The sequence below is a fragment of the Anomalospiza imberbis genome, chromosome 5 (assembly GCF_031753505.1).
Source record: "Anomalospiza imberbis isolate Cuckoo-Finch-1a 21T00152 chromosome 5, ASM3175350v1, whole genome shotgun sequence".
Lineage (NCBI taxonomy): Eukaryota > Metazoa > Chordata > Aves > Passeriformes > Viduidae > Anomalospiza > Anomalospiza imberbis.
In genome coordinates, this window is record NC_089685.1 from 15,291,795 (window position 1) to 15,316,526 (window position 24,732).

Genomic DNA, 24,732 nt, shown 5'->3' on the forward strand with positions numbered 1-24,732 from the left:
GATTGAGCTTAAAAACCATCCCAGAGGAAAAAAAAAAAGTAAATTTTTGTTTAAAAAGAAAAAGGGAAAAAAAAGAGATTCCTAATCTTATTTTTGCCATGCCTCATGTATGCCTCTCTAGGAAAAGTTGTCAGTAATAGTGACCCCATTTTAGCTCTAGAGTAAAATAAGATCATGAGCAAGGACACTGACAGTGACAAAAAACAAGGCTACTTAGCCACAAAAAAGCCTTCTGCATACTCGATACTAACTTGATGTGAAAAATGTTGTGAGAGTGTATGTGTTTGTATAAGTAAATATGTGAGTATATTAATATATATATAATTATTACATGGAAGTTAGTAGGACACACGATAACTTTGGAAAAGTGTAAAAATTTTAACGTAGTTTCTTGTTTCACAGCCCTTTCTTAAAATTATAAGGTGCTGAGGCTCATAGAGGGTCCATCTGACTTAGTGTCAGAAATTGATGGGCATGGGTTTATATGGCATCATATAACTTCTTTTGAGTTTATGGTTTAGTGTTTTCCCACCCGGAGACATAGGGAAAGAAAACAGATACTTTTTTTGTTGTTGTTGTTGTTGTTGTTGCTGTTATGACCACTGGATTTAGCAAAAGACAGCCTTTCCTGCTGATTATTTCTTTAGGGAATGAAGAGTATGTCGTGTTTAAGTAAAGATAGCTTGTACCAAGGGCTTATTTTGCATCTTGAAAAGAAAACTTTGGAGTTGTTTTCCTCCTTGCTTAACAATTGTAATGAAACATTTTGTACTTGATACAGCTGTGTGCTTTTTATGAAGTCTGTCTAGTCCTTAAATACTTGCTTTTTTTTCTGGTGAACATATTTGGTATAGCACAGCTAAAAAAATCCCCCACACTGAATCTCTCATAATTAGATTTTAAATTTCTTATAGAAATACTTCAGGGTAACTAAATATTTATCTTCTTCTTTAATTAACAGAGGAGGAGCTCAGGAAGCTGAGAGAAGAAACAAACGCTGAAACATTAAGGCAGGAGCTAGAAAAGGAACGGCAGAGGAGATTAGAACTAGAACAAAGAGTCAATGAAGTACTTAAAGCAAGGTAAGAGAAATATCTTTACTGTGGAGCTGAAAGCCATTTGAGATCTCTGACTGTCTCTGGGAACTGCTGGTAAAAGCATATGTTTCCAGTCTAGGTGCTCTTAAAATAAGTTACTGTCTATGTTGTCCTGTAAAAATACATAATTAACATCCATGTACGTATAAGTTACTGGGCCATACGTGCTGCTGTAGCTATAGAAGTGCCATGACACTTTCTAGTTACGATATTTTTCATTTCACTTCTTCTGATGCTCTCCCTCTGGGATCTTGCCTTCCTGGAGCTACTGAATGCCAGAGCCTTTGTAAAGCCATTGCATATGCTTATCCTTCTCAAGACCTGTGTCTTCTCCAGACTGCCCAGTCCTTGTTACTCTTATTCTGGCAGCAGCGAGGATGTCCCAGTGCCACAGCAAAGCCCTAAATGCATGTGAGTAACTGGAATTCGAGCCTTTCTTGCCACTGTAGTGACAAATGGAAACACCTCCCATGCTCCTAGGTCCTTTCAGCCTCAAGGGCATCCATCTTGATGATGCAAAGCATCACATGTGATGTTGTCTCTCCTTACTCTGCTTAGCTACATAGATCTTCAGACCACAGCAGTTGCTTGGGGGCCTGGTTGTTCTAGACCCCTTGTGTACGTATCTGCCTGTTTTATCTTCCCCAGCAGTAGCTGAGATTACTTGGCAGCAGGATATGTGGCTCACCACCAAGTGCTGTCATCAGGAGACAGTGCAGGCTGAGTTGGTGATCACATGCTAAGCACTGCCACTTACTTAGAGGTGACAAGCAAGAGCAGACAGGCAAAACGTTTTGCTTGGATATGCAGTTTCCCAGTGCCATGCAAATTCTTCCCAGCCTCCCACTTCATTCTGTACTCAGGTGTAAAAATACCTTCCTTCCCAGGCCAGTCCGTATCCACTGGTAGCAATGGAAGTAGGAGCTATTTATAGGAAAAATGTGGGCCTGGTTTCTTTCTGTTCTCTGTCTACCTCCTGCTCTCATGGAATCATAGAATTATTTAGTTTGGAGAAGACCTTTAAGACCATCAAGTCCAACCATTAACCCAGCACTGCTGAGGCCACCACTAAACCGTGCAGTCCAGAGCCACATCTACATGTCTCTTAAATACCTCCAGGGACTGTAACTCAACCATGTCCCTTGGCATTCTGTTCCAGTGCTTGAGAACCCTTTGGGTGAAGGACTTTTTCCTAATACCAAGTCTAAGACTCCCTGGTGCAACTTGAGGTCATTTCTTCTTGTCCTGTAGCTTGTTACCTGGGAGAAGAGGCTGACGCCCACCTGGCTACAACCTCCTTTCAGGCAGTTGTAGACAGCAATGAGATCTCCCCTGAGCCTCTTTTTTCTCCAGGCTAAACAACTCCTATTCCCTCAACCACTTACTGTAAGCATACACATATACTTTATTTACGGGTGTCAGAAGGTACATTGCTGTCTTTCACTTCAGTCTCTGTTGGCAGACTGGTTATCCATGAATTTATTTAACACTATTAATTGCTGGAGCTATCTTGTGGAAACTATTGAGACAACACATTACAGAAGTCCCATCTGAACTCTAAAGAAGCATTTTATTTGCTTTCCTTTTTAACAGATTTTATAGTGGTTTCAAGAAGTGCCCCATAGTTACAGAATTGTAAGATTTGGTGAGTTACTGTTCAGCATTCAGTTTATTTGCCATCCTTAATGAGTCCTTTCTTCTCTTACATTCTTTCCAAACTAAAGATTTCCAGCTTTTCCACTGTCTCTTTAAGAGTACTCCCTCCCCTTCATCAATTCAGTTGCCATTCTTTAACTGTTTAAAGAGTTTGAAACTTATTCAGAGTGTTGGTGCACCAAGGCTTTAGATAATAAAAGATAGATTAGGCTTTCCCTCTTATTCTCAGTACCCACTACAGTGGGATTTTTTTAGGTGATATTTCACGGTGATGGTTTTCCAAAATCAGTGGTTCTGTGTAGGGTTGGTCTGTGTGAAGTCTTTGACCAGTACTGCTAAGTCAGCTTAGAAGGGGCTCTTGAAGGTCCTTGTGGAAGCCTGGTTCCCAAGCCAGCACCACAGCTGTGCAGTGGGAAGGTGGCCCAGGCATTTTAAAGTTGCTCTTACAGCTGGGATGTGAGAGTGCATTTTTATTGCCTGTGCTGGTTGGTCTGGCTGTGTGTCTAGACTGGTATTGCCTGTTAGAGTGGACAGCTGAAGAGGAGAAGCTTGGGCCTGTTGCATGCTGAGAGTATCAGTTAGCACAGTAACAGCTGTACAAAGCACTGAGCGTTGTTTCCTGCTCTTGGTAGGTGAAACTGATGCTTAAGGAAAGGATACTTTCTCACCCGTGACTTGCTGCCTTGAGGAAGTTGCTTGAGATGCAAATTCCACGTGCTTGTCTTTAGTGCTGGCACAGGCCTTCGTCTTTGTCCCGAGGGTGGCTACGTCTGGACTCCAGGTCATGCACAGAGGAGGGGGAAAGATCTCCTCATGGCTGTGAGTCCCGGAGGAGGAGGAGGCGCTGTCTTCTTCTGCACGATGGTACTCATCATCCCACTCTGTTTCAGAATACTAAGGCTGACTCAGAGTCTGATCTGGCCCACTGCAGCTTATCAGCACAGGTTTTCCAGAGAAGAGATGGAAGGTCTTTGTTTATCAATATTTGTGCTGACATATGTACCTTGCTGGGTTGTGAACAACAGAAAATCTCTAGCAGGAGTGACATTGCTAAATTAAGGTAGGCTGACATGGCTCCCTGAGTGCTATTTAGATATCCTTAGGATTACATTAGTCCTGTCAGCTTGGGTATTGCACTTGAGCATTACATTCAGCCAATTATCCTCTCTACCAAAGTGTTTCTCTAAGTGGTCTTACTACTATTTCAGCCTCTCTGTGACAAGCAGGATGCGTAAGGTGACAACAAAATAAGAATGAATTTTTTTTGGTTTCTACCCGGGAGGAGAGCAATTTGTCCATGATTTTTCCATAACTTGTGCTTCATTTTGTGAAATTCTTCACTGCTTACTATATTTTGCATGTCATTGTGGACATTTAAAAATACTTTTATTAGGACTATAGGGGAAATGTTGGCTTACATAGTCAAATATGTAATAGGCCATATTTATGCCCGATGGATATTTAATTGTATTAAACAAAGTAACTTCAGCAAGTTCTATCTTGTTATGTCAAATTTACCCTGCTTCTAAGGTAATTGTTTGCAGTTTTAAAATAGATATTCATATGTCCCCTGGTAGGGGAGGGAGCAGCTTTGTGGTACTTAGTTGAAGGCTGGGGTATGTGTGTACTGTTCTTTTTGCTTGCAGAAGTAAACTGCTAATGAAAATCAAACTGTGCTGTGGTATAAGAAAGAAATTATTTTAAAAGTTGCAGTATTCAAAAGTATTTGTGAGGCAGATAATACATATAGCAATATAAAACTTGATGAAAAATGTTTGGCAAGGAGAAAAGTTCAAAATCTAATTATTTTTTTCTAGTTAAGAACATGGGCTTCCTTCATTGAGGTCACAGTTGTGCACAGGGAAGAGGGTTGAGTGGAAGAAGAGGATTTTTGGTGCTTTTGTTTGTCATGGTGTTTATTGTTTGTATATCTGATTATTCAGAAATACAGTGGCCTCAGCTGAAGTTTTCCACAGATACAGTTCACAACATCCCAGCATTTGGTGTGGCAGATGAAGCTTATGACATATTGCGAGCAGAATGATGCATAAATAATCTGGAATAATTTGTGTGAGCTGTAACTGCCATATTTACAAATTGTGAGCTACAATCATGCAGAAAAAGAAAAAAATAACAAAAAATTTTGCAACAACATTTACCAGCAGCTTGTGACTTATGTAGCACACTTTATTATTAGTACCATTGTGAACTATTTTTCCAAGGACCAAATAAAAAATGCTTCTGCATAAGTCACTATTCCTTCATTGTAGACGAGAATAGCCGGGGCCTCTGAAATGTTTGGTGTGTTTTAATGGGAAGGAGATGGAAAACGTGAAAATTATTCAGCTTGGTTTTTTAACAGCTCTTCTGGGTAAGAAGCCATGCATACCTGAATGATATGTTTTTAAACTAGGCTAGGAAAATACCTGCTTATTTTTGCATGTATGAGGTTGGAATATGCTTTTGATGAAGTACACACAGATTCAGGTTGCTTTTAGCAGTAGGAAAAGTGCTAACAGCCTTGAATGTCTTTTACAACAGTGGTTGAAAAACTGGTGGTGGGTTGCTTGTGAACTTGGCGTTAGCCTGTGGGAAAATTGCTTTGTATAGGTCTGAGAACATCATGGCAGTGACTGCACCTGTTGTGTCCAATTGGTTGCAGACCAATTCTGGTCTGCATCCAGTTTTTTGGGGGGTCTGTTGATTCAGAGACATCTCAACTTGCAGCTGTATCCAGGGCCTAATGTGCAGAAATAAAAATGTTTATTTTAGGGAAATGGCCTTCAGTGTCAAGGTACCCTTAACTTTTGTGTTATACTTTAAATAATTAAATAACATTTGGGTGCTATTCTGTGGGGCAACACTGAATGTACACTGCATCAGAGTGTGCTAGTTGCTTTTGAGAGATACATGTGTCTTGGTCATGAACTGCTCTAATATTCATTATTATTGATGCTTCCCTGACCTCAGTATATTAAAATAAAAGAGCTATAAACAAAAAAGACAGTTTGTCTCCCTGTCTGAGGTTGCTCTTATCTGTTACAAACAGCCTGTGCTTTAAATGGCTGCAATCTCTAGTTGCATAAAGATGACCTAGCTTCATGTTGGGGATGTGTTGGTGTTGTCAGTTACACCCTTTTTCTGGGTGGAATGTGTGTCCAAGGGGAATTAATGCAGCTTGTTTTCTTAGGTTCAGGCTGTGCTTAGGAAGCCCACATAGGAACACATGTTGTCTGGAGACTGTTTATGTTTTTCAGCCTTTTAAATGATCTCTGGCATAAAGAGTGGTCCAGAAACTTGGAAAGATAATTTCTTCCCTCTGTCAGTGGTCTTGATGAACTGGATGGTTCAACATGACCTGGTTTTGCAATTGAACTTCCCAGTAGGTGTGCAAGCCCAAACAATGAATTCTGAGCTTCCTGTCACAGATCTGTCTGAAGTGGCTAATTATAACCTGATTCACAGGTGCAGTAATGAGCTGTCATTAACCTGATGATTCGTAAAGGTCAGGTTCTTCATGGGGAAGAGGTAACAGGCAGATGGCAAGTAAGACATTGCCAGAAAAATGAAACAAAAGCACCAAGAAGGGCCAAAGCCAACTGTCATGTGCTCCTGATGGAGCCCAGTCAGGCTGCTGTACGGAGCTACAGACACAGTTCAGAACATTCCAGCATTTGGTATGGCAGCTGAAGCTTCTCTCTTGGTGAGATTTTCTTGATTTTTTGCCTAAGAAATGTGGGGAGTAATGAAGCTGTGCTGCTTTTGAAAATACATCCTAGCATGTCAAATGGAGACCCAGCCTGACGACTCTTGACAGCTGACAGTGGTGGGATTTCATCTTGGCTCTGTCCTGGGAGTTGTTCTGGTGTGACACCACCTCAGTCGGTGCCTCCACACAGCTGGAATGGGTTGAGTAACTGGCTCCTGCCTGCATGTCAATGACCACCTCCTTTCCACCTAAATGTGGCTTCAGCTTCAGTGAAACACAGTCCAAATGACAGATTTCAGTTGAAAATGCTCAACTATATGGTGTAACCATCTGATGTCTGGCTGGTAGAGGAAAACAAGATACCCCTGTATAATAGTTGGTGCAATTTGATCATGTTTATTGCTGCCTCTTTTGAGAGCTGGAAATGGAAGAGATGCAAGGGTATGGGAGAAGAAGAAAGGATAGGAGGAGGTTTTAGGTGAGGAACCTGTGGCTTATATAGACACAGGGGTAAAATGGCATGGAAACGAAAGTTAAAGTTTAGCTAAGGAAAATAAACTGATGACATTTCAGGTGACTTTTGAAAGGAAGAGTTGCTACAAATACAGAAGCCATGGGGAAAAGTCCTGACGAATCATGAAAGCAAGTGTCTTTCAAAGCAAAACCACTGATTTCAGCTCATCAACACCAATAAATGTCGAGCTGTAATTCATAAATCAGTAAATTACTGTTCTTTTTAGAAATGAACAAGGATGTGGAAAACTCATTAAGAATTGGGAATGCTTAGCAAGGAAGGGAGGTGACAAGTTTTGTATTTTCTCCATCATGTTCATTGATGTATGGTAATGTTGAGCAGCTCACAGTAGTAAGGACCTTTTCCATGTGCAGACAATACAGTGATATCTTTTCCTAACGTCCTTTCTAGAGAAAGAGCAGGAGAGAGGACTGTATTGCTGCAATCTGCCCAGTGCAGGGGGATGCCTCTTTTTGCTCTTCATTTGCTGACCATGTTTCACTTGAATCCCTTTCTGAGGAGCAAAAGATGAAAGGAACATTTGAAAACGCTTACATTGCCTGATAAATGAGTGATCATGAAATTGAACAATGGACATTTTTTGTTTCAAGAAGTAATCTTTTCAATCATACAACTCCCTGTCAAGTAAAGCTTGCTGTGGCTGGTGTTATGTGGTCATAGCTCCTGCTTCATTAGAAAAATCTTTCTGTATGATATCTGCATGGATGACTGAAGACTTTGGAACGGAAGCCTGAAGTGTTCTCAACATAGGTTGGCAGTTGGGAGGCTGTGTACAAATGTAATTTGAAGCCTTGCACATTTACACAATACCAAAAGCATTTGTGTTTTAAAAAAATCTGTTCACTTTTAATGGAGGAGAATATTCTTGAGTCATTTTGGAGGTGAGAGTCGTGATGCCAGCTACTTGACAGATATTTTTAGAACATTTTTGTTGCAGTTTTTCAGGCTGTTTCAGTTTCTCAAGTTGTTTTTCAACTTGGTTGTGATCTGTATATTTTGAGAGTTTACAATATAACATTTTAAGTCATTCTCAACACCTGTTCCTCTTGCGAAGTTGTTTGACCCTAGTAGCGATGGCAGGATTCAAGATTTGTGTGTTAAATTGTGGTTGTGTTCTACTGCTGTGGTTATCAAATTGTGTTGTGGAATCCCTTTTAATTTATTGCTGTGGGAAAAGTCACGGCTCTGAAGAATTTTCCTGGCAGGCATTGCAATGAATATACCACACAAAGGCATAAACAATGCAAGAAATTTAATACTATGTTGTTGAGCAGTTGTAAGATGAAATTGAGCTGTTGGTGACAGGAATGCCTAAACCCCACCTTGCACTGGATGGTAAGGATTCCTTACCACCATTCCCAGGATCCTAAGAGCAATGAATATTTTGAGTCTTGTGAAAGGGTGTAAGCTAGGTTTTCTTTTGTCATGATTTTATAATCTCAGATGTGGAAACCATGGAGGTTCTCGTCTTTCCTTTACCTAAAAGGGAATAAATTCTTCCTGTGTAACATTTCACATTGTTTCTGTTTTCTTTGTAGGGCAGAAGAGGTGCCTGCAGCTCAGCAACCTGCAAAGCCACAGGCACAAGCCAATGGAACAGGTGAGCTTCATCAGATCTCTAACAGCACTTCCATTGGATTTTTTTCTTTTTTTTTTTTAACCTTAGAAGATCAAATATTGCTTCTGAAGAAGCTGATTATAAATTCAAGCAACTTCTCTCTCTGTACATGATTCTGCATTTACTTTTTGTAGTTGACTTAGCATACCTAAGCAAGGAATTTATTGTGTATTGTAGGGCCTTTAGGTATGTAATGAAACCTATTGGCTCACTTCATCATTCTGGCATGCCTTGCTGATCCTTGACTTACCAGAAAACAGGAGTAATACATAGAAAAAATGTTCTGTTTTGTTCTCAATTGCAGAAGGTCTGTTATGACACTAACCATATTACTACTTCCTTCATCTAAAAGAAGAGACATTCTGAAGAAGGAGTAAGATTAAGAGTTATTAATTTGTTGGACACCTACACTGCCATATACATTTCTCAAGCTGATGCTAATTATGAATTCAGTAATGTACTGATGTCTGAAACAACTAAGGCAACAGTCAAATTCTGAATTGTTCAGTACGCTTTTACTTTCCTTCTACAGCTTGTGATTGAGACTTAGGCTTTTAAATCTGTGGACTAAATCTGAATTTTCCCCTCCTGTACTTCCATAGTGTCAATGCTTTCTGTTACGTGAGCTACAACATGACATTTTTTTCTCTTGTCAAAATTTCTTTCTCATTATTTTCTGAAGTATTATCATGTGGGAAGGTACTTCATATTTTATTCTCAAATGGAAGTGTTGTCCCAGCTGTGAATAGTCACTAGATTCCTTGTTTTTCTAGATTTCATTGTAAATCATTAATAAATGGTTGGATTCTATTTTCTGAGCACCAGTAGTTTTTTCTCATGAGCTTAAATGCATCATTTTGGCTGTTGTAATTGGCTGATGAATCTTCCATGCCTCTGTTTAATCATATATTAATTTAATGGAATTCTGTACTAAATTTGGTCATGGAGTAATTATGACCAGTATCCTCTTTGTGACATTGCTGTATTTAGCAATGTTTCCAAATAGTCTGTCTCTGCCTTGTAGACCACAGTTTTCTGAGTTACAGGTGATTGTTTTGTTCTCACTTGCAGTGCTTTAAGGCTTTTAGCCTAATTTTATTTCCATGTACCCCTATATTATGTTATATTTTTCCACTGAAACTGACATACAGGAAGTGTGCATCACTTCATTATTTTGCTGTGTAAGATTTCCCAGGTAGTATTATGACTGTATATTCCATATATAGAAAGTGGTATATGCAGCATGATTTCTGAAGGCTGACTTTAGAAAAAAAGAAAGAGCATGGTTGTTTTGTATAGCTTTATAAAGACGCATACACACACAATCTTTATGAACTATCAGTCATTGGAAAGTGGAAGCAAAAATGCCTCTAGCAGAATCTTGCTTCTGTTTCCACCTCCCTTTCCTGTCAAATCCCTGTGGCTGCAAGGTGGTTGTCCAGCTCTCTGCTCAGGAGTGTTTTGATTTGCACTTGCTTTTCTCAAGGTGATCCTTCAGCACAACAGGGAGCACTGAGATTTGCATCAGTCTTTCGTTCACAGAAGTCTCTTAACCACAAAATGTTTTTACTGTGTTTGCTAAAAATTATTGTTTGTTAGGATGTTTTATTCTTTGTACTTTGGGTAATAAGATGCTTCCATGTACTGTCCTATGAGCAGTGCAGGAGTCACCTTTAGTCTTACTTTACCAATTTAATGCAGTTGGGTTCCTGTGCAATGGCAGACTTAACTGCAAGTTTCCACAAAGAGTGTTGGTGAAGGATGGGGAAACTGTACAAAGTGTGCTTCCCAAAGAAGCACCGTGTGTGGGAATGGGCTGGCATTGAATAAAGATGTCTTCTAGCATTATCCTGATACTTAGTGCTTCTCTTTTATAGAAAAGAGCAGTCACACAGTTTCCTCAAGACTCCAGAAGTGGTTTTGTGACAAATTTGGGGAGTATGTTGAGGACTTCAGATTTCAGCCAGAAGAGAATACAGTGGAAACGGAAGAGCCACTTAGTGCTAGAAGGTAAATTCCCAATGTTGTGAGAAATTGTTGGTGCCTTTACACGTTGTTTTTTTTCCTCACTTTTTTTGCTTTTTAACCAACCTTTTGTGTGGTTTGAGCAAGTGTTTCAATAACAAATAGTAACAGCAAAAGTACATAGCTACCTCAAAAGTTTTGTGACTGCTTTGGACAAAACATGAGATTTTAAGTTTATCTGCTGTCTGAAATAAAGTAAGATCTGTATTATTTACCAGGTTTTGTTATATGCCTCTCAGAAACAGTGGACAAAGTCTTAGTTAGGCTGGAGAGCTATTAAACTTCAGTTTTCAGTCTGATGCAAGGTAGACTGTATTAATTACTAGAAACATATTTTGTAGCAGGCAAGAATGAAGCTTTACACACATATAGTTTATAACTGTGAAGAGCATTTCTAGGATCAAATGTACATAAGTGTGCACTTACAAATAGTTGTCTATTTAACAAGTTGCATTTATCTTTTATTTTTCAGGTTGACTGAAAATATGAGAAGATTAAGTAAGTACTTAGCAATATTTTATTCATTGTGTTCTGGTTTCGTTTGGGAGAATACTTGTGACTTGTTGTTAGTGGTGTACGTGCATTATCTTCAGAATACCTTTTAAAAAATAGTGTTAAACTTAAATTTTGGGTGGTTCCTAACTTTCTCTAGGTTAGCCACAAACTCTAGATCCCTTTTATCCAAGGAGCCTGACTCAGAGCTCTCCAGAATTTTGGTGTCACCAGTGATTTCCAGTCTTTCAAGTTTTAATCTTCTCTATGGGCTTGGTGTAGGCTGCTGCAGCAGAGTGGATGGAAGCAGCACTTGAGTCCATGAGCTTTTCCAGTGCCTTGGGTGTGCCCTTCCACTTACTTCATCTGCTGCTTCGGTTGTGCTGCTGGCACTTAAGGAAATCTAGTGCTAATTGCCTAATTACTTCACATAGGAAGTGTGTTTAGGATAGCTGAGTCTCAAGCCAAACAAACTGGGACAGCAAGTCAGAGGCTGTCTTGAGAAAGACTTGAGAAGTTGTGAGTTCTAGTGCAAAAGAGAGTGAGAGCTTCAGAGGCTCTCTGTGCAGGAGGTATCATCATTCTTCTCATCAGGAAAGGCAAAACTGGTGTGGTCCGACAGGGACCATGGTGGTCTTGCAGCAGCCCTCTCCTGTTTCCTTGTGTTCCCTAGCTAGTTCGCCCAAGTAGTGAAAGAGCATAGAGGAAGAGGGTAAAGGATAAGAGGGTTTTAGAGAGCTGAGGAAGAGCTCCTCTTGCTCTTCCTGGCAGGGTGTGTCTGTGTGGGGGCCTCTCCCAGCACAGGTCAGTCTCCCATGCAGTGACAGCAGGACCAGAGGTCTGCAGAGGTGGGAGACAGACTTCTTCAGGGAGTCATGTGCTGGGTTGCTTGGCTTAGGAAGAGTAAGCAGCAAAGTGCTAGCAATGGGTAGAGTCCTGCAGCCAAGAGATCTAGCCTGGCTTTAATATAGCTGGTGAAGCAGCAGCAAGGGAAGGAAGGGCACTGGATGTTGTCTACCTGGACTGTAGTAAAGCCTTTGATGCTGTTTCCCACAGCATTCTCCTGAAGAAAGTGGCTGATCATGGCTTGGATAGGTGTATGCTTTGCTGGGTAGAAAACTGCCTGATGGCCTGGCCCAGTGAGTGGTGGGGGATGGAGCTACATCCACCTCCTCACAAGTAGTGTTCCCCAGGGCTCAGTATTGGGGTCTGTCCTGTTTAATATCTTTATCAATGATCTGGACAACAGGATGGAGTGCTCCCTGTCAGTTTGCAGATGACACCAACTTGGATAGGAGTGTTGATTTGTTAGTGGGTAGGAAGGCTCTGCAGAGAAAATCATTTAGGGACATGGTTTAGTGTTGGATTCAACAATGCTGGGTTAATGGTCGAACACAATGATGATCATAAAGGTCTTTTCCCACCTAAATGATTCTGTGATTCTCAGTTGTTCCTTGGTGGCTTGTAATTCAGTCAGGTTAATGGACATTGTTTTACAGTGAGACAAACTGACCTGTACAGTGGTCTCTGGGGTAATGTGAACATGGCTGAGAGCAAGCTGCTTTTAGCATCCAGGGTACCCTTATAAAGGATGTTGATTTTTTTTTTCCTTTGTCTGAATTTAAGGGTTGAGACATAATCTTTGTCTTGGGTAACACTTTAATTTTTGGAAGTGCATTCCTTAATTGTTCAGTTACATTAGCAGGTTTAATTTTATTTTCATTTGGATAAGCATTTTTATCATTACATGTCATGAATATTCCTCTGGTTTTCTAATTTGATTGTTTGTAATTTACAAGTGTTTTAACCACTGCCAGCTAATTCTAATATTGTGTTTTTTCTCAACTTCCACTTAGAGAGAGGTGCCAAACCTGTTACAAATTTTGTGAAGAATCTTTCTGCCTTATTAGACTGGTATTCTATCTACACTTCTGCTATTGCCTTTATTGTAAGTTATCCTACTCCTCCAGGCGTAGTAAGAACTTGAAAAAATACATTAATTGCTGAAATTCTTTGAAACTGCCATATCTGAGTAGGAGTTGTGCTACAGTTCAAGTCAAATCAAAAAGTATAATTTCATTTGACACAAAATACCAGTAGTAGTCACTTCTGTTATATATAAAACCAGTAAAATTTTCCTGGGTGTTTCCTGGGTGTCTTGTAGCATAGTTCTGTAATTGTTAAAATAACTTAGAACTATCTGGATATTGTTCACTCCTTTCTTGTTTCTCATCTCCCAGTCCTGGTAATTAGATGATTACTTCAGCCTCTGCAAAGTTTCTTCTTGTCTAGGGCTGAAATGCTGGTAGTGGTTACATTTGATGAGAAGCTATTGTCCCCATCAGGGCTCTTTCAGTAGGATTCAATGTGCAAACATCAGGTCTGTGAGCTAAGTTCAAGCCTTTCTATGCTATCTTAATGAGGTTTGGATGCTGCTAAGAGACATAAGTATCTAGTGGAGTTTAGATTTGTCTCCCTTCCTCCTATTGTTAATTAAATTATCTAAATTCTTTTTGTATTGTATCTGAAATGAATTTCTGTCAAAGGAATTGGCAGTAGGTGTGCGGTGAAAATGTCACTCACCTTATTGTTAAATGATACCTCCCTGTAAGTTACAGACCTTCATAGCTGTTTTGCATGGCACAGCTGAAGGAATACTGAGGAGGAGACTTCCCTCCCAGTGCCCTCTGTCTATCCCTTTTCCATATCTGCTGATTTTTCTCTTGCCTCACCTGGTAAGCCCATTTTTCGATAAAAACTGAAAGAAGAAACTTGAGGTGGTTTTTTCGAAAGCTATGGGACCTGGGAGCCAGAGCAATGTTTCACTTTGGGGTTATCAGCAAAACCCCATTGTCTGTCACAGAGAGACTACAGTCTCTGTTTGCAGAAGCTGGGAAGAGAATACCTTTTGAAGCTTTTTGTGTCTGTACTTTTTACATAAAATAAAACCTGTTTTCCTGCAATCTTTTTAGTCTTGGTAAACATTTGGGATTTAATTGACCTGAAATGAAAGAGTGAGAGTTTATCCTGTTGCCCAGTATGGGGCTAACTGCTGTAACTCCACTTTTATACCATGGCTTCTGTGCCATATCATGGTCATGTAGCAGATTCACAGACATGAGGGTTTACCTATTTTTATTTCCTCCTACCCCTTCAAGTAATTGTAGTGTTGAAAATACTCTCTCTGAGGCAACTGAGAACTAGTTAAGTGTCATCTCTGGAGATTTGGTTCATTCTTAGTTTTGATTTTGCATTCCTGAATGTGGGGCTGTTTTCAGTTACAGAGTGGCTAAAATTTATTCATTTTTTTAATGTGAATTACATGGCTCTGAGCCTAACAGCACAGTGGGAAGTGGTATTTCATGTAACTCACTGTACCCCAGTTTGTAATCCACATCTCTCTTTGTTTGTTTTTTCTTCTTAATCTGCAGATTTACATCAATGCTGTATGGCATGGCTGGGCCATTCCTATGTTCTTATTTTTAGCAATTTTGAGGTTATCCCTAAATTACCTCATAGCCAGGTATTTGCATAAATACTAGCTTACTTAAGTTATGCTTTGTTTGAAAGATGTTATGTTATTCTTGCACTGAGTTGTAAACTGCTACATTTTCTAATATTGTGAGTTACATTTAAGACAGTGAAATTCAAACTCAAGTCTCCTAAGTATCATTGCTCAGTTTCTATAATCTACTATTATTGGGAATTATCTTCGTATCCTGCGGCTTGGGTTATCATAAACAATGTTGCATGCTCTCAGACAAATCCCTCAGCGCACTAAAATTCTAATATTTCTAATTCTGCAATATTTAGAGTACTTGAAGAACATCACCTTCAATATTGAAGCTTGCTGTTTTTCCCAGCAGAGAATGTTCATCTAGGCCTAAAATGGCAGTTTTGCCTTTTTCCATAGCTCTTGAAATACTGTATTCAAAGTATCTTCCATTTGTAAAGTCAATCTCTTCTACAAATTAAGTGTGGGTTTTTTTTAAATGCACCTTAAAATGGTGTAAAGGACCTTAATGGGCATATTGTAAAATACTTTTCTGACTTCTTAATTGATACTTTCTGTTTGACATTGTATTCCCTGGAAATTGCTGGTAACAAATAGGCTTCTGAATAAGTTGATTTAATTTTCTTCACATGAAAAAATAAAAGAAAAATATTCCTAATCCTTTACTCCATGCACACCATTAACTTTTGTTATAAAACCCACAAGTAGTGATTCTGTTTAGTATCTACTTAAGTAATATTTTTAAAGCTGTCTGTTGGCCACTTGTGCTTCTGATACGTTGTGGGTTCTTTGATAATTTGGGGATTATATTATTTGCTTTTAAGCTGTAAGTACTTGTTGCAGAAAACTGCTTTTTAACCTTTTATAAATAATCAGTGTTGATGGATGGAGTTCTTGCTCTCTTTAACTATTTCCATCATTCCTAGGGGTTGGAGAATACAGTGGAGCATTGTGCCTGAAGTTTCTGAACACATGGTAGGTCCTTGATCAGCTTCACCTGCATGCCTGCAAAAAAAAAATTGCACCTTTAAACCTTCGTCTGTGTCTGTGTGGGTAGCTGGAAAGGAAGGAAGAGCAAGCTGCAAGTGAAGACACTACATTTTTTTCTTTCTCTTTTAATTTAAAAGTCTTTACTGACTTGGGTTCAGATGCTTCACCCTAAAATATTCCAAACTTAAAACACATCTCTGAAATGAATTTTAAAGAATTTTAAGTTTGGGACAAATTAGGTCCTGTGGAATCTTCAAGAAGTCTTGCATTCTGTTTTCTTTGAGAACATCAAGTCCATCTGTTAATTCAGCATTGTCAGCCCCATCGCTGGGTCTGGGTACATGTCCCTAGGTGACAGATCTAAGTGTCATTTAAATACTTCCAAGGTTAATGACTCCACTTCCCTGGGCAGTCTGTTTCAAGGCTTGACAACCCTTTTAATGAACAAATTTTTCTGAATAGCCAATCTACATCTACCCTAGCAAAGCTTGAGGCCATTTCCTCTTGATCTGTCACTTGATACCTGGGAGAGAAGACTGACCCCCAGCTCATTACAACTTCATTTCAGATAGTTGTAGAGAGTGATAAAGTCTCCCCTGAGCCCCCCCAAACATTAAAAACTAAAAATAACCAGCAATAAAAGACATAAAAAGTAGATCTGAAACAAGGGAGGAAAACGGTAAATGTAGAGATGATTAAAAGTGAGATGAGTATTGCTAAGAGGGGTCAACTTGTTCTGACAAGTTTTGTAAAATACATTTTATCTGAACTGTAAATCAATGGATTGTCTCTTCCTTGCCTAAGGAGCACCCAAAAGAGGACCTGACCGTGTCTGAAAAGTTCCAGCTTGTTCTAGACGTGGCTCAGAAGGCGCAGGTACTGTGCTGCTCTCTGGCTGCCTCCTTAGAAACAAGGGGGTTCATGGTCCAAGTGCTCAAAGGAGGTTGTTACACAGCATGTGAAAACAAATGCTTGAAGAAGAAATACTTCTCTTGCAAGGGAACTTTACCTATGAGCAGTGGAGATCTCAGTAAGATTCCTGGAGCTTTTGAAATGGCATGATGCTTCAGAGAATGGGTTACGGTTCTCTGACTGCAGCTCTGAGCAAACTCCGGAGGGGAACATAAGCAACTTCTTACAGTTTTCTACCTTATATATCATATAAGCTTCTGGTAATGTAGATTGGGTGGTGAATCTTCAGAATGTACTGGAGTATAGATCCATATCCCAAATTTGCTAGTCATAGAACTGATGTAGGAGACTCTGTTCCTTTAGGATTTAGCTGAAGCTGTGGTCTTTTTCGCTGTATTAATTCAACAGTTTGCACTGTGTCTCTAAAACAGCATGTTTTAAAAACTCCAACACCTCCAAGTCTTGAAATCTGCTGGTGTTGGAGAGGCTGAAGGAAGGTTTTCACCCAGCTCCCTGAGTTGGATGAGGTAGCAGCTGAGTGACTGCACCGTCCAGTTGAACTGCAGCCTTGTGCCATGCTTGATGGTGTGCTGATGAGAGAAGGGGTTTAACCTTCTCTACTAACTGTCACTGCTCAGCTCCTTCCTTCTGCTGGGGGTGGTGCATATGTTTATATGAACACTTTTGGAAATTTATTGGAAATGTGAAATTTTCAGGTGATCTGACAGTAAAGATTGGTCAGAGAATATGGCCAGGGTTCTGAGCAGGGGTCAATTGCCTCCCCATCTTGTTGGAATTAGTTGAAATCTGCTGTCTCCAATGGTTTATTATAAAACATGATAATGGTCTGTTTCCAAGAAGCTAATAGTTCTTTTGATGAACTCAGTTACCACTTCCTGAAATTTCAGCACTCAAAATGTCTGAAGAAACCTTCAGTTTTGTTACCTACCAACAGAAGCTCTTTACTCTTAGATTGACAGCTTAATTTAAAATATTTTCAGTAATGTAAATGCTTTCCAGTCATGACAGTGAGATCAAATAGTTTCTTCACTTGTAATAATCAATCACAAGTTAACAGAACAAGGTTAAATGAGATGGAAGTCATCATATGTTGCTGTTCTGTTCTGTATTTACTCAGTTGTGAAGTATAAAAATGACTAAAAATTAGTTTAAAAAATCGCTTCTGGGAATTGCTTACCAACAAAGTCAGAAAGCTATTTGTTTTCATTATGTGGACAAAAAACCCCAAAACAATGCAGGACTTGGTTTTAATTCTCTTGCTTCTTATGCAGAACCTTTTTGGCAAGATGGCAGACATACTGGAAAAATTTAAAAAGTAAGTTATCTGATGTGAGATTTTCCTCCCTTTTAAAACAAGACCAATATCTGTAACACTGGTAATAAAATTTTGCTTCTTTTTTCTTGTCAGCTTGTTCATGTGGGTCCAGCCAGAAATTACACAGAAGCTCTACATTGCTCTATGGGCAGCTTTTATTGCATCCTGCTTTTTGCCCTACAGGATTCTTGGGCTTGCACTGGGTAAACACAATAAATAATTCACCTGTTACAGTCTATACTTAATGGTTAAAACTTGATCTTTAGAGGGAGAATTTTAGAGTTTAAGGGAGAAAACCTGCATTAATAAATCATGCAGTGTTTTAAAGTATTTTCATTGTGCTTGGCATCACTTGTCATGACCATTTTGAAAACCATCTCAATGTATAATAGGAAAAGACTGAATAATGCTTTTGCTTCTTGAAGAGAAGTCTGTGATAAGCTGTTAGTAGAATTTCTCAGACTGTCAGCTCCAAGGCTTCTGGAAAATCCTGTATGTTGAGGGTTTTTTGCTCATACATCCTTGTAGATGAAATATGTGACATGACACAGGAGGCATGAAAATGACAATGTCGGAAAAAAGTAAAAGAGTTAGTGGGATTCCTGGTAAAACTTGGAGTATGGGCTGGACAAAATGAACAGACTACTGTGGTGGGTCTGTTACAGATACTCAGTCTCAGCTGGGAATTGAGAACAGGGTTCTCCCTACATCATGAGACTCTGCTAAGGTATGAAGCCCTGTACTGTGAACCAAGAACTCTCATTTTTTTCATTAAAGTAATGATGTAATCAAATGAGTATTACTTTTAGTGGCACTGAACTTCAAATTTTGTTAGCTTGAACATAAATGTACATTTGCTTGACACAGCAATTGAATTTACATGAATGAGGAATAATTTTTTGACTCTTAGGAGATCTGAATTGCACTCAGTAAAGTTTTGAGAGAAAATTTTAAGCCCATATTGAATGGCAGAATGCAAGGAAATAACTTGTATAAGAGAAGAGTTGGGAGTGGAAGATAGAGTTTTATGTAGTACGTGAGAGCCCTCTGTTGCCATTAAAATTCTTGCAGGAGCTGCATAGTTGAATGCTCTGGTGTGTTTTTTCTTTTGGTAGTATATAATGTTTTCAGAATGCTTCTGGTAATAAGGAACATATGTTTGAATTATTCAAATGTTCTTCTGCATAATAGTGGCTATGTAAATGTTTAAAAGAACAGGGGATGGGAAGGAAAGAAAAATAGTTTTCTGGTGTTGGAAGAAGAAAAACAAAATAGTAAACCTAGGAGAATGGTTTTAACACTGTGACTAAATATACAGTATTTGGTTTCATTTATGAACTTTGAAAATATAATCAAAACAGTGATGTTCTTAATGCCTCTTCAGCATTCAAACTGAAGTGACCTTTTTTTTTAGGACTCTATGCTGGAATCAAGTTTTTCCTTATTGATTTTATCTTCAAACGATGCCCCAGACTAAGAGCTAAGTATGATACTCCTTATATCATCTGGATAAGTCTCCTGACAGATCCTCAGCTCAAAGAAAGATCTAATGCTACAGTGTCGAGACGGGTAAGGGTAATGAATCTTTTTCTCCCTATGTTCCCAGCCTCTGAAAATCAGATCCCTTTGTCCCTTTTCCTTTTCTCCAGTGACTAGAGCACATTAAAGAGAAGATTAATTAAATCCTTACAATCAATGTTAGTTGATTGTAATATCCCTTTTTTTTATTATTTTCAAGATTTACAGTTCTTCTATGGATTCTGTTTTTTGCATGAAAGGATTTAGTTGTCAAAAATGTATATGCATGTATAGATGTGCTGTGAATCATGAAGCTAAACACACAAATATAACACCATCCATATTCATACTAATTTCTTTAATCTACATTCTGTGTAATTCTGTTGTCAAATACAGTCTTCTTGTATCCACTTTCTCTATTCTTAGACATTCTTTTTCAGTGGAAATTTACATACTTAAATTGAAGTGCAGTTAAAAAATAGAAAAAGGCTTGAGTATAATATGCAGCTTTCTAATGGGATAATCACTAACAAAGGCAGTAAGGCAGTAAGGTAGTTTACATATTTAGACATGATGTCTCATGGCTATTTGTGTTAGGTGACCTTTTGGCATAGTGGTGATAAATCACTTCATGTTTGTACTCCAGCAGTACATTTTCTTTTTGTTAAAATGTCATAGTTAAATCACTAAGTATTGTGTTTTGTGCATATTTGGTAAATTCTTTTGGGGCCTGACATGGTAACTGAGTCAGGGTTTTCCAAATCCCTGGATTTGTCAATGTTTATTAGTTTAAAAATTAAAATAGTTGTAGTAAACCTTGAGTCTAATGCCATTTTAGCATTTGCTTTGTGCCTTTTAGCACGATATCTAATTGCGTTAGTGGAGTTTCTGAGTACTGTCTGAAATGCACAGTACTGAGCAGTAATTCAGCCTGGGTATACAACTGGAGAGCAAAAGGGATAAGCACATGACCCCTTAGTTGTTAAGAGGAAATCTGGGGCTTGGGAGGTGGTGGAGCAAGGACAGTCTATTACAGAAAGTGAGTCTTCTGTTGCTGTTTTCCAAGGGAGGAGTTGAGTTAATAAGCAGTTGGATTAAGCCACCCATGGCCTGTATTTCTCTTACTTGCAGAAGATGATCTTAAAAGCGTCTGTGCTTCTCACACTTACAGGTTATCTTTCACATACTTGGTAGACATCATATTGCTAAGTCTCTCTAATCTGCCATAGAGGTGGGAAGATCCTGAATTGTCTGAAAAGATTTTGAATTGATTGATTCTGATTGAATTGACTGACTCAATTGATTGAGTCAATTGAATTTGAGTCCATAAACTTAGAGAGTAGTTATTCCTTTTGGCTTTTCTTCATGGCTTTAATTTTGCAAGTAGAGACAGGGGTTTTGTACTACCAGGTCTAGCTCGGTGGCCTTGGCTTGTCTTCCTGGAAAGGATGTGCAGGACTGCATTACCTGCTTCCAAATGCCTTTGAAAACATGAACTTGATCTCAGTAATTTTAGAGAAACTTTCTTACCCCTTGAGAGATTTCTGCAAACCTCACAGTATGAAAAATAGATTTTTGTACTAAAAAGTAAAAGCCAAAGAGGGTTTTTAATTTTTTTTTCATACAAAGGCAGAGCCCAAAAGCATGTAGTGCCAGCATGTGTGCATTTGCTTCGGCTTCTTATTATTAAACAGCGTACAAGACAGAGTAAACTTAGACACAATGCAGTATTAATTGCCTGTACCACCACTCTGACCTTGTGTCCTTAGAAAACAGTCCTGACAGCAGTACCTGATGGGTAAAGGTTGTATGTCAAAAGCTGATGACAGATCAAGTGAAAAGGATTACCTCTAGGTTGTTGGTGACGTTTTTAGACAAGCAGGACTCTTCCAGCATTACAAATCCAGTCACTTCCAGTTAGATTTAAGGCTTATCGAAATGCTTTTCTCTTAGTAATTGACCATTGTTTGTCTCAAGCCTGAGTGGTAAAGAGGAAACATTTGCATGTGTTAGGCAGGACTAGAAGTAAGGACAGAACTACTCACATTTTCATCCACCAGATGGGTGGGTAATGGTAGTGAAGTTTAAACTCCATTTTTTTAATCTATTTATATAACAAGTAGGTAGGAAGCAGTGTAGCAGAGAGAAGAAATAGTCCTTATTCTAGCACAAAGAGGATTAGACCTCTTGCTTTGATCATTTTTGTGTTTTGGGCCATGGTGTTTCACCTAGTTGTATGCATGTGCAGCCAGATAGCTTGTCTAAGAAGGCCTTCAGAAAATTCTTCTCATCTTTAGTTGTACACAGATTGTTGAAGAAGCTGTTATTTTCCTTGGTTCCAGGGACTCAGCACTGCAGAAGTGATATGAGTTACCATCAACCATTTGCTTTCCATGTTAACTTTATTTTTTTCCCCTGAGGCACCATTGTCTTACAGGTACCCTTAAAAGGCAGATGCCCTCTGCTGTGCCTGTTTTGTCAGTCTGGTTTCTAGTTAGCAATTGCATTTCACATGTTTTCATTTGCTTTGGATTTCTTTTCTTAGTGTGTAAATCCTGGGAGGTGTTGAGTGCTGCCAATTTAGTGCAAAGTAACCAAAAAAGCAGCTGAAGGCTGCTTGGCTTTCAGCAGCATTGGGCCTTTACAGAAGAAGAGCTTAGTCCTGAGCTTCCATGTTGTCAGTTTGCCAGCTGTTTGACTACGTGTGCATAGTAGGGCTAAGAGCAGAGCTGCTAGTGCCAGCTTTTGGAATCGTGTTTTGCCCACCAAGATGAAAATGAAAATACAGGCAAGCTTTCCAAAAGAAACTGTCTGCTGTCCTTCCAGAAGCAAGGCTTGTTGCCAGAGCAGTCTCCAGTGGTTAAGGAGCTCTGTTCAAAACTAGATTTTACTAAAGTACTTTGGTTTTAGGAACTCCATACTAGGATACATACCAGGATGCCAACAACCATTCAGATTTTATGTGTCAACACTCTCAAAATTCAGTGCAACTTCAAAGCACAGAAAAGATCAATGCTTCTAATGCAACCTGAATAAATTGAACTGGTGTGCTCTAACCACTTGTAACTCTTTTTTAATTGCATTCATTGTGTGTAGTCTCTTGGTTTGTGAGCAAAATCTTGCAGTGCCACTCAGTTCATGTTTTATTCTGTGTATTATACTGTTAAATAGATTTCACTTTTTTTCTTTTGTCACTGTCACATTTGTGTTGTTTGTTTCTTTTCCTGCTAGCTGTCAGGGCATGAAAAGGTATGGATCATAGTGTGGAAAACTTCCTTTCATTTTCAGCATTTATATTCATAATGAGCTTATGCTGTTCAGTGTGGCTTTTTCTTTTGTTTTTTCTCTTTTTTCTTTCTAAACTTATTTTGTGCAGTAATACTTTGTTTATCTCTTGAAAACAAGCCAAGTACTGATAATACATTGTCTGTTAGTAGTCCCACTAGTTACAATCATTGGAGCTGTTTGCAGTGACTTAGCTGTATCTAATGAGACATAGCCTTTACTGTAGAAAAATGGTATTTTAAGTTAGGTACATTTAGCACCATGTGCTTCACCCCACTAAAGTGTGTCCATCAAAGGGTAGCACTTTGAAAGTTTATGGTCAGGTACCATAATAGAGGCCTGTGCTCTAGCAGCAGCATAGTGCAGTAGTCTGAAGTTAATTTATGGAAGTAGTTAATGAAAATTGTTGCATTATAGATTTTTTTTTTTTTTTTAGAAAGAGTAGTTAGCTAAATTATTTTTGAGAGAGTAGCTTAAATGTTGCTGCTCAGATTTTGGAATCGTGTTTCTTTTTCTGCAGCTTCAAACAACAGCCTCCAGGAGTTACGTGGGCTCAAGTGCTCCAACTGGAATTAACAAAGATGAAGACACAAGTCGTTTTCATACCACCAAGAGAGGAAATTTCCATGAAGTTTTTAACCTGTCAGAGAATGAACGTCCTTTGCCAGGTATGATGCCACAGGAAGGCTACATTAGTAGAATATTCTGTAAAAAGCCAAGGGCAGTTTGAAGTTGAATTCCTTTTCTGTGCATTTTATAGGTGTAAGCTTTTGATTTAAAGGTCTTGCTTTAAATTAGGATGAATGGAGAAGGTCTCTTCCATTCCATACCCTCGCAGCTCTTTGAAAGAGTGAACAGCCTGCTGTTCCTTTTATGGTTATGCAAATCCAGTAGTCAAGTTAATGGGAATATTTGTGTGGGTGGTTTTTATTTTGGTTTTTTTTTTCAAAATTAGTGTTAAACTAATGTTTAACTAGTGTTAAACTGATGTTATTGTGTCTAGAACACCTGATTTAGGCTTTTCTTTCTAAGCACTTTTAGGTATCTAAGTTTAATAATAAAGTTTAATATTCAGTGTTTTCTGTTTTCTAAGGAGACTGTTGGGGATAGTGCCAGTCTCTCTTTTTCTTAGAGTGGGATTTCTTATTTTGACTTTTTCAGTGTGTGAAAATGGCTGGCGCTGTTGCTTGATTAACAGAGATCGGAAGATGCCTACAGACTACATCAGGAATGGAGTTCTTTATGTCACAGAAAAGTGAGTCATTGCACTCCCTGCCTTTCTTAGGAGGGAAATTTGAGACATTAAAGCATTTGAATCTAAAAAGGCTCCTTTAATAATGTTTTGGAACAAAAATGCCATTTCAAAGTGCTTTGCAACCTCAAGGAAGCATCAAAGGAGAGGGAGAGCTGAATCTGGTGTGTGGCTACGCTTAGCAGATGAGATTTTGCCTTGAAAGGCTTGCATAGGAATGCAAAGTAGCTCTGTACAGACAGCTGTTAGAAGCTGCAGTCCTTGATGTGGATAACAAGCTAACTGTATAGATACTAGAAAAGAAACCTAAAACCTAAGTGAACGTTGAAAATTGTGATCAGCAACTATTTGATAAATCTTCTTAGTTTGGGGTTTTTTTTAAGCAAGCTGAACGTGTAGCTTCCTTGAAATAACAGCAACAAAAAAGAAAACTGAAAATTAAGCCTTGGATTCAAATTTTTATGGGTGAGTGGTTGTTTTTTTAAATTTCCTTACTTACTTCCCAGCCTGCCAAGACTGAATAGCTATGGTCATTACTGTTTGGGTCTTGCACTGAAGTTCCTTTGGAATGTAATGAAAGGAAGTAAAGCTCATCTGTATGCAGTGTCACCTAGTGATGGAGGCTGCTCTCCAGTGTTTAGAAATCTGAGCTTTTGTCTGCAGCACAGGAACATGAAACTAACACAGTGTTTCTCATTCATCTTCTTTTAGGATGGTGAAAGACGTATAAGCCTTTTGACATTTGGTATTTCAACTGTTTAAGGATATATGTCCCTTGTGTGTCTTTAAAATG

The 24,732-nt window shown here is 38.8% G+C and overlaps 1 protein-coding gene across 3 annotated transcripts in view; it reads left to right on the forward strand.

Annotated features, from left to right (window-relative positions):
* GRAMD4 (GRAM domain containing 4) overlaps positions 1-24,732 on the forward strand; it is a 74,579-nt gene that overhangs the window by 43,239 nt on the left and 6,608 nt on the right. For all 3 annotated transcript variants that reach the window (XM_068189750.1, XM_068189751.1, XM_068189749.1), the window contains exons 4-16: positions 962-1,082; positions 8,536-8,597; positions 10,493-10,625; positions 11,113-11,138; positions 12,989-13,080; positions 14,564-14,655; positions 15,573-15,621; positions 16,441-16,512; positions 17,841-17,884; positions 17,978-18,087; positions 19,299-19,453; positions 23,208-23,355; positions 23,849-23,942. In XM_068189750.1, coding sequence (XP_068045851.1) covers positions 962-1,082; positions 8,536-8,597; positions 10,493-10,625; positions 11,113-11,138; positions 12,989-13,080; positions 14,564-14,655; positions 15,573-15,621; positions 16,441-16,512; positions 17,841-17,884; positions 17,978-18,087; positions 19,299-19,453; positions 23,208-23,355; positions 23,849-23,942 — 1,198 coding nt within the window. The remainder of the gene's footprint in view (positions 1-961; positions 1,083-8,535; positions 8,598-10,492; positions 10,626-11,112; positions 11,139-12,988; positions 13,081-14,563; positions 14,656-15,572; positions 15,622-16,440; positions 16,513-17,840; positions 17,885-17,977; positions 18,088-19,298; positions 19,454-23,207; positions 23,356-23,848; positions 23,943-24,732) is intronic.